The sequence below is a fragment of the Montipora foliosa genome, chromosome 1 (genome assembly GCF_036669935.1).
Source record: "Montipora foliosa isolate CH-2021 chromosome 1, ASM3666993v2, whole genome shotgun sequence".
Classification (NCBI taxonomy): Eukaryota; Metazoa; Cnidaria; class Anthozoa; order Scleractinia; family Acroporidae; genus Montipora; species Montipora foliosa.
In genome coordinates this window covers 28,108,298-28,122,566 of record NC_090869.1, presented here as the reverse complement: position 1 = coordinate 28,122,566, position 14,269 = coordinate 28,108,298, and the positions used below count along the sequence as shown (strand labels likewise).

At 36.9% G+C, this 14,269-nt stretch overlaps 1 protein-coding gene across 2 annotated transcripts in view; it reads right to left on the bottom strand.

Annotated features, from left to right (window-relative positions):
* The window catches only part of LOC137995945 (E3 ubiquitin-protein ligase MARCHF6-like), a 29,513-nt gene that overhangs the window by 14,593 nt on the left and 651 nt on the right, over positions 1-14,269 (bottom strand). Inside the window, exons 3-13 of one of the 2 annotated variants that reach the window (XM_068841393.1) lie at positions 13,679-13,711; positions 11,978-12,018; positions 10,405-10,548; positions 10,176-10,248; positions 6,786-6,939; positions 4,758-4,896; positions 4,077-4,141; positions 2,746-2,778; positions 2,291-2,342; positions 2,016-2,074; positions 467-547 (exon numbers count right to left, since the gene is read on the bottom strand). In XM_068841393.1, the coding sequence (XP_068697494.1) occupies positions 467-547; positions 2,016-2,074; positions 2,291-2,342; positions 2,746-2,778; positions 4,077-4,141; positions 4,758-4,896; positions 6,786-6,939; positions 10,176-10,248; positions 10,405-10,548; positions 11,978-12,018; positions 13,679-13,711 (874 nt within the window). The remainder of the gene's footprint in view (positions 1-466; positions 548-2,015; positions 2,075-2,290; positions 2,343-2,745; positions 2,779-4,076; positions 4,142-4,757; positions 4,897-6,785; positions 6,940-10,175; positions 10,249-10,404; positions 10,549-11,977; positions 12,019-13,678; positions 13,712-14,269) is intronic. The other variant, XM_068841396.1, reaches the window with a different exon arrangement.

The window sequence follows — 14,269 nt, the reverse complement described above, 5'->3', positions numbered from 1 at the left end:
ACCAAAATGTTCAAAAACTCGTTGGGGCACATTGCTATAATAGATCAATGGCATTTTTATGGCACCTTGCGCTCTTCAACATTTGCCACTACCCCAATTTAATGTTTACTTCCCTGGTGATCTGTTGCACCCTAAACAACCCAACATCATAAAAGGGGTAGGGAAAGGAGGACATGGCAAAGTAGCAGAAGATTAGAAATGATTGGAACTGTCAAAAAGGGTAAGTGTTCCAAGACTTTTAATAAAAATTGTACTTTACAGCTCATTGCCAGCACTGCCAGAATCAACGTCAAAGACTTTCTGTAGTTACTTTTAAATGGACAGCCATTGGAAAACAAGGGACATCTGATATGGAAATGGATTTAAAGAAGAAATTTTTCAAGCCTGCTTTAAATGATTGTTGGCAATAATTATGTTTATTGGTGCAGAATACACATGTAATTATGCCTTTTCTCCAAAAGGATACATGAAATGATATGAGAGAGAATGCAATGATGACATAGCCTAAAACAGCAGTCAATAAGCCTTCAAATTTAGATGACTGAAACTGCAAATGGGAAAGAAATTAACACAATGTAGTAACCATTAATAAGAATAATAATGTCTCAAGATTGATCTTTGGGCATGCATACCTTTGGCTATTGTGCACCAAAGAAGTTCAAAGAGTAAGAGGGGTAGTGTAAGTGGTTTTAATAAATGTTTCAGGTATATACATGCAGCAGAGGGCATGTACTTTACTGAAAATTCTACACATTTCACAAGTGCAAATGGATCAACACCAATAATGATGATAATAATAATACTAATAATAATAATAATAATAATAATAATAATAATAATAATAATAATAATAATAATGATGATAATGATGATGATGATGATGATGATGATGATAATAATAACAACAATAATAAATTATTATTGTTTGTAACACTGACTGCACATTTACAGCTAAAAAGAAACTGCTTGAGCCAATGCTTGCATCAATGGGATGGAAAACAAAAACTGATGTACTGCATCATTTTGATGGATTTCCTAGCCACAGTACAGGTCAAAAATAAGGGTCTGCATTAACATATTTTGAACACGTTTATTAGAACGGCAATAATGCAAGTGCATTTGGAAATGCATTTCCAAAGCACACCTGTATTGGAGTTTTTTTTGTATGTATGAGCTAGCAATTTGGTTGATTAAACAATGGCTTAAACAATGCCCAGTAAAGAGATAAACAAAAATAATTATTATTGAGAAAAGTGAAGTTGGAAGGTATCAGATTTCAGTCTAATGCACCTATGGAATAGCGATAGCATCATCACTCAAATACAAGTATTCCTTGCTGTTACATTTGTTGTATTTGCTGTTCCATGTAAGCTTAAGCCGTGAAGTTCTGATAACTCGAACAATGGAGAGAAAAATCTTGCAACCGCATACACAAGGGCTAACAAAGGAAGGTACATGTTTAGTATCCTCCCCGCTGCGTTGTGTAACTCATGTGTGGCAGGCGTTCTGAAGGAAAAAGGCTATGCGTAACGGCAGGTAAATTGTACAAAATTTGGACCAGATCGAAGCAAATCATTCACCTTGGATTGTTCTACAAAGCAAAAGCACTTAACTTTTGCTGCGATTTCTGCTATCAGAAACATTAGTGTAGTTCAATGCTATGTTGAACCAAAATGGATTTGAAACACTTTTAAAAATCTATTGTTTTTGAAAACAAAGCTAGACAAAAGAAATTAAAGAATTGAATAACAAAAGAGAGAGCATGTTTCACGAACACAATTTCGGATGAGTTAATAATAATTATGTTTGCATAAACGCAAAAAATGTGCATGTGTTATGCATGTGCGTTGGTCACATGAACATGTATGTGCACATATAGTACATACAAGTTTATTTACTTAGCAGATGATAACACTGTAACATGCACCAGAGCCCAAGAAATTCAAAAATGGATATTAATTAATACATATATATAAATCAAAGGGAAGAAAACTACACAAATGTTTATTTCTCACCACTTCCTCCAAAGATACCAACATGACAGCAAACTGGCCAATGTGGAATGGACAGAAAGCTGAATAATAAAATTAGACCAAACAGGCAATGGATATAAACATTTTACTCATCAGTTAACCTATTTCTTTTATATTTTCTCCCTGAATAATTGAATTAAATTTAATATAACTTCATTATATGAAATGCAAGTGGATTATAGTTTAGTTTTCCCAAGCCCTTGTACATCAGTCTCAATACAAGGGTTTAGGTCAACCTTAACAGCAAATGTACTTACCAAAAACCAAAATGAAGGATGTGTTTAAAGAAACAACCCAAAATACATGCTCCTAGAAGGAAAACATGGTGTTGATTACAACCGACAAAAAACATGTTCGGGATTAAGTGGAAATAAGGTATAGACTACAGACTATGCATGGCATAAGCCAATAGGCCCAATGTAACAACACAATTCAGACTGTTTTGCAGGGAGTCCTAAAGAAAACTACTGTGAATGTACCTATACATGTGCGCTGTATTAGCTTACTTAATCACATAATTACGACAGAAAAATACTCCTTTGTACTTTGACTTGCTTTGACCATGACCATTTAATGGCTGCAATAATTAATTTACCACATATAGAAGTGTAATTTATTTATTACTTTACTTTGTGTTTGTGTTTCCGTGGCAAACAACCTCTTTTCATACACTTATACATGTATACTAGTGGTACATACAGCTATGCCTCACCAAAAACACTAAGGAGCCATCCAGGCCAAGCATCTGTCAAAGAAAGCATGAATTCAGTGGTTAAGAAAGCTAACTACACAATACAATGATAAAGTGCTATATTATGACCAAAAAATCACTTCTTCTTTTTAACTAGTAAACACTAAGTGACCCAAGTTTTAAGCCTTGATTCCAAAAAGACACCTGCTTATTTTCACTGGAATTTTTCTATTTAACGGTCCACCATTGTAACTTTAAAATCTTGAGAGAGCTGGATAGATTGAAATTAGTGAATTTGTTTTGTTTTGCGACAGAAACGAAAACTCAGTAAAAATTTTATTGCAAAACTTAACAAATTCAATAATTTCAATCCTGTGGCAAACAAGGCAAATCAAAAGCCTCTTTAACAACAAAGACAAAACACCGACAGATCCAAAGATGTTTACAAAGGAGATTGTTCTTGTGGTGTTGATTACATTGCCGAGACTGTGAGAAACTTAGCAGTGCAAATTGCAGAACATTCAATTCCTGCTCACACATCCGAACCTGCAAAACACCTGTGTGAAAACCCACCACATTTTTTCACTTGGCATGTTCTCTCTTCAGCACAAACATTCCATAAACGTAGGATCATCGAGGGCTAATGATCCAACAATTCCGCCCCAGTCTGAACAAACAAGTTATTTCTTACATAAGATATATATGCATGGATGCGTGCGGACAGTCATTTTTAACCCTGATGATGGCAAACAGCCGAAAACGTTTTAATTTTACAAAAATTACCTAGTAAATAGCATGTTGTACAGTTAGTTATGATCATACACTTGGTCATTGCACAGTAGAGAACAGGTTTGACAAGAATTGTTTACAATTCACGTGCACAATAGTTGGATAATAAATAACTTATTAGATGTTTTGGTGTGTAGTATCACTGAGTATTTGTACTCGTTGTTTGTCTTTTGACTCGCCATAGCAGGCTCGTCAAAATACAGCACAACTCGTAAAAATACTCAGCGATACTACACACCAAAATATTTAATAAGATATAATAATTATTGCTGTTATTCTTCTTGTCAAGTTTCACCATTTTAAACTCAAGATTGATAAAATTGTAATAATGAGAACCAACAACCCTTGGAGACTTTTCAGTGCCATTTGATTGACCTAAATTGCACTTAAACATGATGAGTTTGCAGTAGTTTGGGATTGTACAGTGGGTGTACATGTACATGAGTTCGAACTGATTAGTAATGTTGTCAAAATATTAAGTGATAGGCAAAAACAAACAAACGTCTAAAGAGCTTTTATGCCTCTTAGCACTTCGTAGGGCTTCACATTTTTCTTCATCTTACCCTTTCCCAAGTCAGTTCCTCTGCGGCTCTCTCCCATTCAACGGGATTAATCCAATTGCCATCATCTACAACAAGAATAACACCGATAATATGCTTACAAGTGTGTAAATGATTAGGAAAGAACCTTGGCATAGACAACCTTGACATCACTACTGTCATCACTGTCATTGTCGATCAATGTTGTTATCGTTATCACTATCACAATCACCATCATCGTATCATCTTTCATGTAAGACTGCACATAGACTGCAGCACTGGGGACTAAGCGGCATGACTATTCCAGGGGTGAGGGTAGGGGGTGAGGGTAGGGGGGTGAGGCGTGAGGGGTGGGGGTTGGGGGTGAGGGATAGGGGGTGAGGGATAGGGGCTGAGGGGTAGGGGGCTGAGGGGTAGGGGGTAGAGGGTGGGGTAGGGGGTGGGGGTAGGGGGTAGGGGGTGAAGGTACAATAGCTGAAACAACCCAAACCTTTACAAAAATGCTAACCTTATGCATAAACATTATCTTAAGAATAGTGTCCAGGCCTCATGTTAGCATTTTTGTTTTGTAAAGGTTTGGGTTGTTTCAGCTATTGTACCCTTCATCCCCAACCCCCACCCCCAGAATAGTCATGCCGGGGACTAAGTCCTCAACAAAGAAACCTCAAGGGAAAAATAATGTTATTCACCAGTATTCTCACTAACCCTCTCCATTTTGAGGACCATTTCCCGCCTCTTGATTTGCCTCATTGTTTTCTTCCTCATCTACATTTTCCTCTGCATTGTTGGCATTCTCTTCCCCCACGGCCCCTTCAGCTACAACCTCAGCATCGTTATTAGCCTGCTATAGCAACAATGAAGAAGATTATTCATTTGGTAAGATTACTTCTTGAACAAGCTAAAGTAGTTCACTTTAAAAGATGACTGGATATTGGCTGGCCCTATGTCCAACCATAGGTACGCCAAGCTCAGTGTGAGGGAAAGCCAACACAAATATAAAGATTTGTATGGGAATCTCTATAAGAAGATAATTTTACGAAAAAATTCTCAATAAAAAAGCCTAACGTTAGTGCCATTGTGGGTCGCTTCCTTCCTGTGTGGTTTTTTTCCAGATTTGACGCGAATTGAGCCATTATCAGTTCCTCAGTTGTCAATGGTCATAATAAAATACCAAGGCAGAACACTGAATTCTTAGGAGGCCACCAGATCAAGTCAAATATTCCTCAAGAAAATCTTCCCACGGTTACAATTCCACCGTAGAATTCAAGGGCAAAGGTTTTTCTCTCATTTCAATCCACTGACCACACAATCGAAGCCCCATCAGCGATGTCAGGCAGCTGTTAGTGTCCCAAACAAAACGATAAAACGATGGAAAAGATCCTCATACACTTTGAACAAGACAAGGTGACTGTTGAGTTTGGCTTGGTAACAATTCTTTGTTTGTCTTTGTTTGTCATCCTTGATGATGTTAACAAACAAAGACTCGTTACCAAGCTGAACTCAAAGGTTGCCTTAATGTCTTGTTCAAAGTGTATGAGGATCTTTTCCATCGTTTTATCATTTCGTTTGGGACACTAACAGCCACCTGACATCACTGGCAGGGCTTTGATTGCGCGACTAGTGGATTGAAATGAAAGAAAATTCTATTCCCTTGAATTCTACTGTGGCATTGTAACCATGGGAAGATTTTATAGAGGAATATTTTACTCAATTTGGTGGGCTCCTGAGAATTCAGTGTTCCGCCTTGGTATTTTATTATGACCGTTGACAACCGAGGAACTGATAATGGCTCAATTTGAGTCAAATGTGGGAAAAAAAGCACAGGAAGAAAGCGACCCAAAATGGCAATAAGGTAAGGCTTTTTAAGCAAGAATTTTTTTGTAAAATTATCTTCGCAGGTCATTTATTGGGATTCCCATAAAATCCTTATATTTTTGTTCACTTGGCTTTTCCTCACACTGAGCTTGGGCCACCTGTGGTACAACCATATTGGATATACATAAACAAATTTAAAATTTAATTGTTGACCCTCTTTCAGGTGTTCAGTGTAGACCAGAAATAAGGGTCCCAAAAAACGTGTGAAACGAACAAAAGAAAATTGCGCACACACGTCTGCATTTACCCACATTAAAAACGTGCTCTCATCAAAGATAATCAGTATGTATGAGTTGGCCCATTGTCTTTTCATTGTTTACCTTTTATTGTTAGTTTTAGCCAATAGCTGTGTCAACAGTGAAGTATTTGACAAAATAATATATTGCAATACGTGTTACCAAGTGAAATGCACTCGCTTAGCAGAACTGCTTCATGTTTAATTTCCGACATTTGAAAATTACTTTCGCATCTCACTGCATCAAAAAATAACAAAATGAGGGGAATAAATATTTTTCTGTGATTAAAACGTAAAACAGAGCCATAATAATGACCACCCCAGGGGATTTTCCATCTGGGGGAGATGGCCTCATGTTACCAAAAGAGTATTTTTGAATCACAACTACAGTGTACATGTACCGTACATAGTAATATAAAAAAACTGGTCCTTCTAATCACCCTTTTTGGCAGGTGAGTCTTGAATTGCAAGGGGCCCAGCTAGACGAGATCGGGTGAAAACCATCATACATAGTACATTTTTATAAGGTGTGCTCTGGTAGCCGCTTTACTTTATACCGGCCATTGTTAATCCCAGAGCACAGCACCTTAGCAGTTGATTTTGATTGCTTATTGTCCACTTACTGCTGGAGGAGCAGGATCAACGGGGTTTGGTTCAAGCCACTCAGGACCACCATTCATTAAAATCTGTTCTCGTAACCAAACTAAGCTGATAAATGCACAAAGTGTACAGGCCACCACAAAACATCCTCGTATACAGTCTGCAAGTAAGTTTTCCCTGTAAAAGTAACCAAAAATGAATTCAATTAGCGGGTAAATTCCTAAAATAGGATGTCGTTTTCTGAATTTTTTTCTTAGTGTGGATGATTTTAGTACTTATAAGAAAAATAGTGATAGCTTGGAATGTGCTCAAGATATGAATTAGAGTACAAAGATGACATCGATTTTTTTATGATTTTTTTGTATCAATGGTACGTAAACATCCCTACTTGGTACTAACATACTAATGTACCAAGGCGAATGAATAAAGAATGTACGGTATGTAAACGTCCGTAGTTAGTGACTTGCGTACTAACTTACCGAGACGAATGAATAAAGAATGTTCGGTAAACGTCAGTGCTCAATACTAGTGTACTGACGTACCAAGGTGAGTGAACAAAGAACGTACGTACACGTCCGTACTTAGTACTAATGTACCAAGGAATGAATAAGAACCGTATGTACATGTAAACGTCCGTACTTTGTACTAATGTACTAACGTAATAAGAAATGAATACATGTTGCAGGTAAAATCCGTTCTCAGGTTGAATCCGTTTTAACCTGGGTTAAATTCGTGATCCGCATTTTACCTAGGATGAATTATGCACTCAACCTAGCTTAACCACCCCCCCCCCCCCCCCCCCCCACTAAAAATGATACTTATACCTTTCCTCCTCAAGCTCTGCTCTGTCTTACGCATCTCAACATATCTTCTTAATCATCGATTTCTGTATTGATGCACTTATTAATTCAGTCTCAACATTACAACATAGTAAGCGAACAAAGAACTGTACTTATATGCACTCACTGGTACTCGAACTCGCACCCTCCAGATCTGTACTACTGTGTCTTCGCCACTACACTACAACAACGAAAATGCTCAACCTAACACAGTTCTTTTTATTATTTCCTTTTCTATGATTGGTAAAATAACTAAAACTAATCCTAACCGGACCCAAATTTTTCTCTAGACTTAATTTAGGCTTCAAAACAGTTTCTTCAATCAATCTGAGTGCGTATTCAACCTAGGTAAAATGAGGAACGGATTTTACTGGCTACATACACGTCTGTACTTAGTACTAACATACTATTGAACCAAGGAATGAAAAAGGGTTAACCGTACATATACGTCCTTACTTAGTTCTAATGTACTAACGTACCAAGTGAATGAATAAGAACTTGCGTACATGTCTGTACTTAGTACTAGCATACTAACGTTCCATAGAAAGACTTTAGACACAGTAGGAATAAGAATAATACGTTAATGCAATCTCTTGGGTCTACTCACGCTAACGCGTGTAGTTATCCAAAGAGAAACCTTGGATAATTTTGGCATAGGAGCTCCCTTATATGCGGTAGTAGTAGTAGTTCCTTTATTTCAACTTGGTTAAAAATCTTCAGTAATAACAATAGTATTTTAATTACAATCATTTGGTAAGACTAAAAATAGCTCTAAAAACTGATTTACAAGATTGCCGTGTGAGAATTGAATGATCCAAATGCGCAGTTGATTTCCTTCTTAAACTGCCCAATCGATCTGATAGCCCTAATTCTTCCAGGTAGACAGCAGTTCCATGGTAAGGCACCTCTATAGCTAAAGCTAATTTCAAATAGTGTGCAGCTTGGGTAAGTTTAATTTACTGAAAGAATCAAGCAAGTCATAGTCTGTGTCTCGCTAACTGAATAATTCACGCATTAATTTTTACATTGAGGCCAACCAGTTTAAGATCACTTTTTGATTTTTTATTCTTAAAGATAGCTGGTTCCCACTTCAATGTTTCAAGAAGAAGGCTTGACTTTACCTCGCAGTAGGCTTTTGCAGCATAACTTTAGCATAAGAAGAGGCAAGTACTTGCCGACTATTTTTTAGGCTCCAAAAAGTGACTGCATGTGTGCATGAGGAGAAGGACTTGGGTTTAGTTATCTCGGATAAGCTGACTTGGGACTCTCATGTGTCCGTTGCTAACTAAAGTTGTAGTTAGGAGGTCTCTTTACTTAGCAATAGTGAAACCCCACTTAGCTTAATATGCTACTGAAGTCTGGTCTCCAGCTCTGAAGTCAATGAAACTGAATGAAGTCAATAAAGATCGAGCGAGTTCAGAGACCGGCCAAGAGATGGAATTTACGTTTAAAACCTGGTCAGATGTCGTACAAAGAGAGACTGCTCTCTGAACATGATTCTTCTTGCTTATGACAGAGAAATTAAAGACATTTTATTCTTTTATAAGCCAATCCATGCCTACATTGCTATAGATGTTAGTAATTACGTAGCTTTTAATAATCACCCGAGTACGTGTCTTATTCAGTTTGTATATATTTGTAGTCTTTGCCCAATAATATATTCTTTTAAAAAAGCTGCTCGGTTTTGCAAATTTTATACTTTCTCACTTAAATAAGAACTCAATTCATCCCAAACAGGGACAGTAATCAAAATGAGGCTGGATTAAAGTGTTATATATTTGTACTGTGGTGGATTGAGAAATGAGGGGCCTAATCTTGAAAGATCTTGAAAGATCTGAACAAGAACTATGAAGATCTTGTCAAGATCTTTGAGGATCTTTAAAGTTCCTGCACAGATCTTTGAAGGTCTTGCAAAAGATCTTGACAATAAAAGAAAATCTTTCAAAGCTCTTTAAAGGATCTTTACAAGAACTTTGAAGATCCTTAAAGATCCTTAAGGATCTTATTGAGATCTTAGAGGATCTTGCAAAGGTCTTGTCAAGATCCTTTGAAGATCTTGGCAAGATCCTTGAAGATCCTTCAAGATCCATCAAGATCCTTGGCAAGATCCTTGGCAAGATCCTTGAGGATCCTGGCAAGAAGTTTTAAGATCCTTAAAGATCCTTGAGGATCCAAAAAGATCTTGTCCAGGATCTTTAAAGATCTTGGCAAAGATCCTCACAAAGATCCTCGTGAAGATCCTTGCAGATTCTTAAAGATCCTTCAAAGATTTTCACCAGGGAAGTCTTTAATAGTGTATAACATTAACTATATAAAATACTTTTTGCCGATAAAAATAATGAATGCTTGGGTGTTAATATTTTGCCTCAAATCACTGGAAAACATGTTTTTCCCAGCTTCCAGATATCAAAACTTTTCTGGGGGAGCATGCCCCCAGACTCCTAAAGGAAAAGGGGCCTTAAATTGACTCCTGTTATTAGCTCTGACCAGTGCTAACAATAGGGAGACACCTCAGGCAAATCTTACTGAAAGCACTGGGCGTAGTGTTTTAAATGCCATTTCATATTCACTTACGTTGATAACAAATCTAATGGCAGTGTAAGAAGAGAATTAACAGACCCAGCAAAAAGGCATCTGTAGATACGATCTGCAAAAGAAAAAAATTAGCAAGCTACATTTAGTTTTCTGTCAGTCCCAAACAAGGTTTTTAATTTTAAAAAATTGTCACATGGAAATGAAAATTCTAAAACCCCTCTAAGCCTATGAAAAAAAAAAAAGAAATTGAAAAGAAATCTCCACTTACATGCTGTGATGGGTACAACTCCGAGCCAGGCCAGTGCAACCAGAGTATAGTGAAGCCAGTATTTTAAAGCTCTAAGTATATTCTTTACCAAACCACTGACAAAGTCACTGATGGGAAGTCTATTTGGCATATCTGGCCTGTAAACTTTTCAATAAAGAAGAATAATTGTTAACACAAAAATAATAACACTTGTAACAATGTATTACTTAAATTTGTTAAAAAAACTTTTGCACAAGAATGTACAGCACTGTACATGGTGGGTATAAAAGGGCACAGGTCAAAGGTAAGTTACATGTCACTGTGCGAAAAGTGTCTGCATTGTACACGTACATGTCATACAATCGTTTTTAACACAATGATAACTAAAAGCTTAATACAACTCCTGGGTTCAAACCATTTTTTCGAGGATGACAACTGTTTTTCAAAACAGCCACCATTTAAATAATCGCTAGTTTCTATTAAAAATTACCTACAGCTGTAGATGTATTTGCATTCAACAAAGTTAAAATTAATGGTCTTTCCCTGACAGGTGTCACACTGGGTACATGTATGATATGTTGAAACTTGTTTTGTCTTAACAATCATGTAAGGTCAAAGGAATATTATAATATCATTTTCACAGCCTTCTAAAATATTATTTTTGTCTCTTGACTGTTTGGGTCAGGATATCTTGTACAGTACTTATTTTTCGTGAAAATTGTATGCAATAGAATTGCCTCGTGTGGCATACAATTTAGCCTAGAAGATGGTATCCTAGGGCACAGAGTTACTGCTGGAAGTACTGTAGTTCGATTGTTCGACTCAGATAGGATATTGGCAAACCCACAAGAAAATTTGCAAGGAACAGCTCAGACACAAAGAAATGTCCTCTGATACAGGGAAGATGCAGACTGTACATGTCTTCATGAGTCCAAAATAACAATGGTTTTGGGTTTTACAAAAAAGGACAACGAGTCTCAACAAATGTCTAAAAGAAACCAAACGTTAAGGTTCACACTGCATCCAGGTTGACAATCAAACATAATTTAACATTACCCTGGTTTTAAGAAATTATTAATTTTGAATGTACCCAATAAAAAGTTACATTCAATGTTTCAACACTCCTCACTCTAACTTACACTCTAGTTTCATTGTCTAATTTTTCAGAGCATGCTTGCCAAGCTAACCACACAATTGCCTGGGGTACAGTAAATAATTATTCTAGAATTATCACCAACAACCGAAGGTACCATCAATGCCGTTGTCTGGAAGCCAGTGCTCCTTTCAAGGTTCGTGATGATGGTAGTCTTTTAGAGAAGCCAATGCTATTTACTATCAATGGGAACACTGTTTTCTTTCCTTTTAGCAAATTGGCAGCATATACACACCTGTAAAAGGGCTCTTGCTATACCTTTTGATCACCCCTAATAAAGATACTAGTCAGGAGTGTTGAAATGCGAGATCTTTGAAATTATCCTAACTTTTTAAGCTACATTCACATTTCTTAAAACCGGAGTACATGTATATATCTTCAGAGTACACATGTCCAGCAGAAACCAATTACTGTACAATGTACATGTAAGTCAATACTAACTTGGTTTGAAGGCGAAGTGGTGGTTGCATAATTCACAGTATCTGTAACACACAGAAACAAGAGATGTCAAATTATAACCAACAGCAGTCTTAACTAAGGAGAAAGTGCTGCTTTTGAAATCACCCCTGCAAACACATGCATGTAGTTTTAACTATTGAGTTGTCTTGGGTATGGACTAGGAACCGAAAAAACCAGCTTACAACTGATTCCAGCTGGCTGTAAGCTGTGCTCCAAGGTCATAAATGAGCCTTATAGCAGAAGCCAGAGGCACCACAGTATGCTTTTGGTTCTTGTTGAGCTAGATTTGTTGCTGTACTTGTGACAGCAATTAGCAAGACAGTTATTATCATGGGCCCCATTATGTCACTGGGATGTTATGATTACACAACAGAAACATCCCACCTGCAAAGTATAGAGCCAGTGTTTTGGTTTGTCCTTTGCAGCAACTGTGTCTGGCTTAGTTCAAGGACAGATGGATGGATGTGTTTATTAAATTATTGTCGTGGCAGTTAATTAAGTACGTAACTAAAAATAGTTTATGTTTTTTTTGCATTATCAATACAATATTTATGTTGTTGGGCCTTGCATTTTGTCATCTTGAATAGTATGATGGCTCCTAGTTGTAACATCTTTGTTTTCCAGGTCTTAGTTTTCATAAAACCCCATTGTAAAATGTATACTATATATCTTTTTTTTTTGCAGAGCATCCACATTAATTTAGTTATATCTCAAGAGAACCATAGTACAATGTACTAGTATAATGTAGTAATACTAGTCAAAAGAATAAAAATTTAATTTACTTTCTGGCTCAACCACAAATAAACTTCAAGACCTCAATAGACCTTTCTGCAGATACAGCGTCCATCTTGATTTACATTGTTTTGAAAGACATTATGGGATTCTCAGGGCACTTGTACATGGGTATCCCATAATACCTATTTGAAACAATAGAAATCAAAATGGCCACCACATCTGCAAAAGGTCTATTACATTACCCTTTCCTGGAAATTAAAATCAGCAGTTCTGACCTGACGTTTACACAAGGCTGTATCAACCCACAACAATAATTCAGTTTAGAATAAACAATGGACAATGTTAGTTATTACAACCATGGTTAGTATAATTACATAGGTGACTATTCAAAATTCTCTGTGCTGATTGGTTGCACTTGAGGTCATTATTACGCGATAAACCTAAGTTTCCAACAATAATTAGCAACTATTTACCAAAGTGGAGGTGGCTAATGGTGGATATTTACCGAGCCGCAAAGCAGTGAGGTAAATATCCACCACTAGCCCCTGACACTGACGTGAATAGTTGTTTTATTGTTGCATTATACTAAAACAGTGAGGTAATATAGCACAAAACGTTGATTTTAACTCATTTATTCCTCCAAAGATGACAACATTTTCGGGCAAATTCCGCGTGAATTGCTCCGAGGTGAATAGCAAAGGATATCCGGAGTTCGAGTAGCCAATCAGCGTGCAAGTTCAACGCTATCCACTGTTTTAGTATATACTAATAATTATTATTCACCTCAGTTTTGGCGAATATCATTGAATAAAAACCTTGACTTCCGTCTCACTTTTTACTCACCGATAATCACTTTGCCTTTGGCAAATAATTATTAAATAATGAATGCAAGCAGGAAATTCCCCTGTTTCCACAGAATAAGAATAATTCTTATGGTAAGTTACTTACTCTTTTTTGCTGTGCTTCAGCCACTGAACTAGACTGTTTCAAGAGAGAAAAATCACAGCTTAGTTATCTGCTTTCACAGTTATAGTCATGTATGGCATCAAAACAGTATTTTTCTATGCACTGGAATTGTACTAACAAGAGGAAAGGAAAGCAACTTTATTAAGTGTCTACTCATTCTAGGACCGGAGCACTGATTGGGGGCACTCTAAACTGAAATCAACAAAATTAACTCAAATCTAATCAAATGTTGGTTTTTCAGGAGAGGGGAGAACCAGAGGAGTACCAAAAGAAAAACCTCTCGGTGCACAGTAAGCAACCAAAAAACTCAAACCACATGGCACCGAGTCTGTGAATCTAATCCCGGCCACATTGGTGGGAGGTGTGCAATCCCTGTGCCATCCCCGCACCCATAAGAGCTGAGCTCTAACCCTAACCCCTAACCCTAACCCTACCCAAATAACGCCTACACGAAGTCATGTCATGGATATTACATAACAACAAGCAAAAGTAAAAGAGTTGAAGGAAATAGAGAAGATATCAATTACATTAATTTCAATGTTAATTAATAGCCCTGCAATTATTGTTGGTATT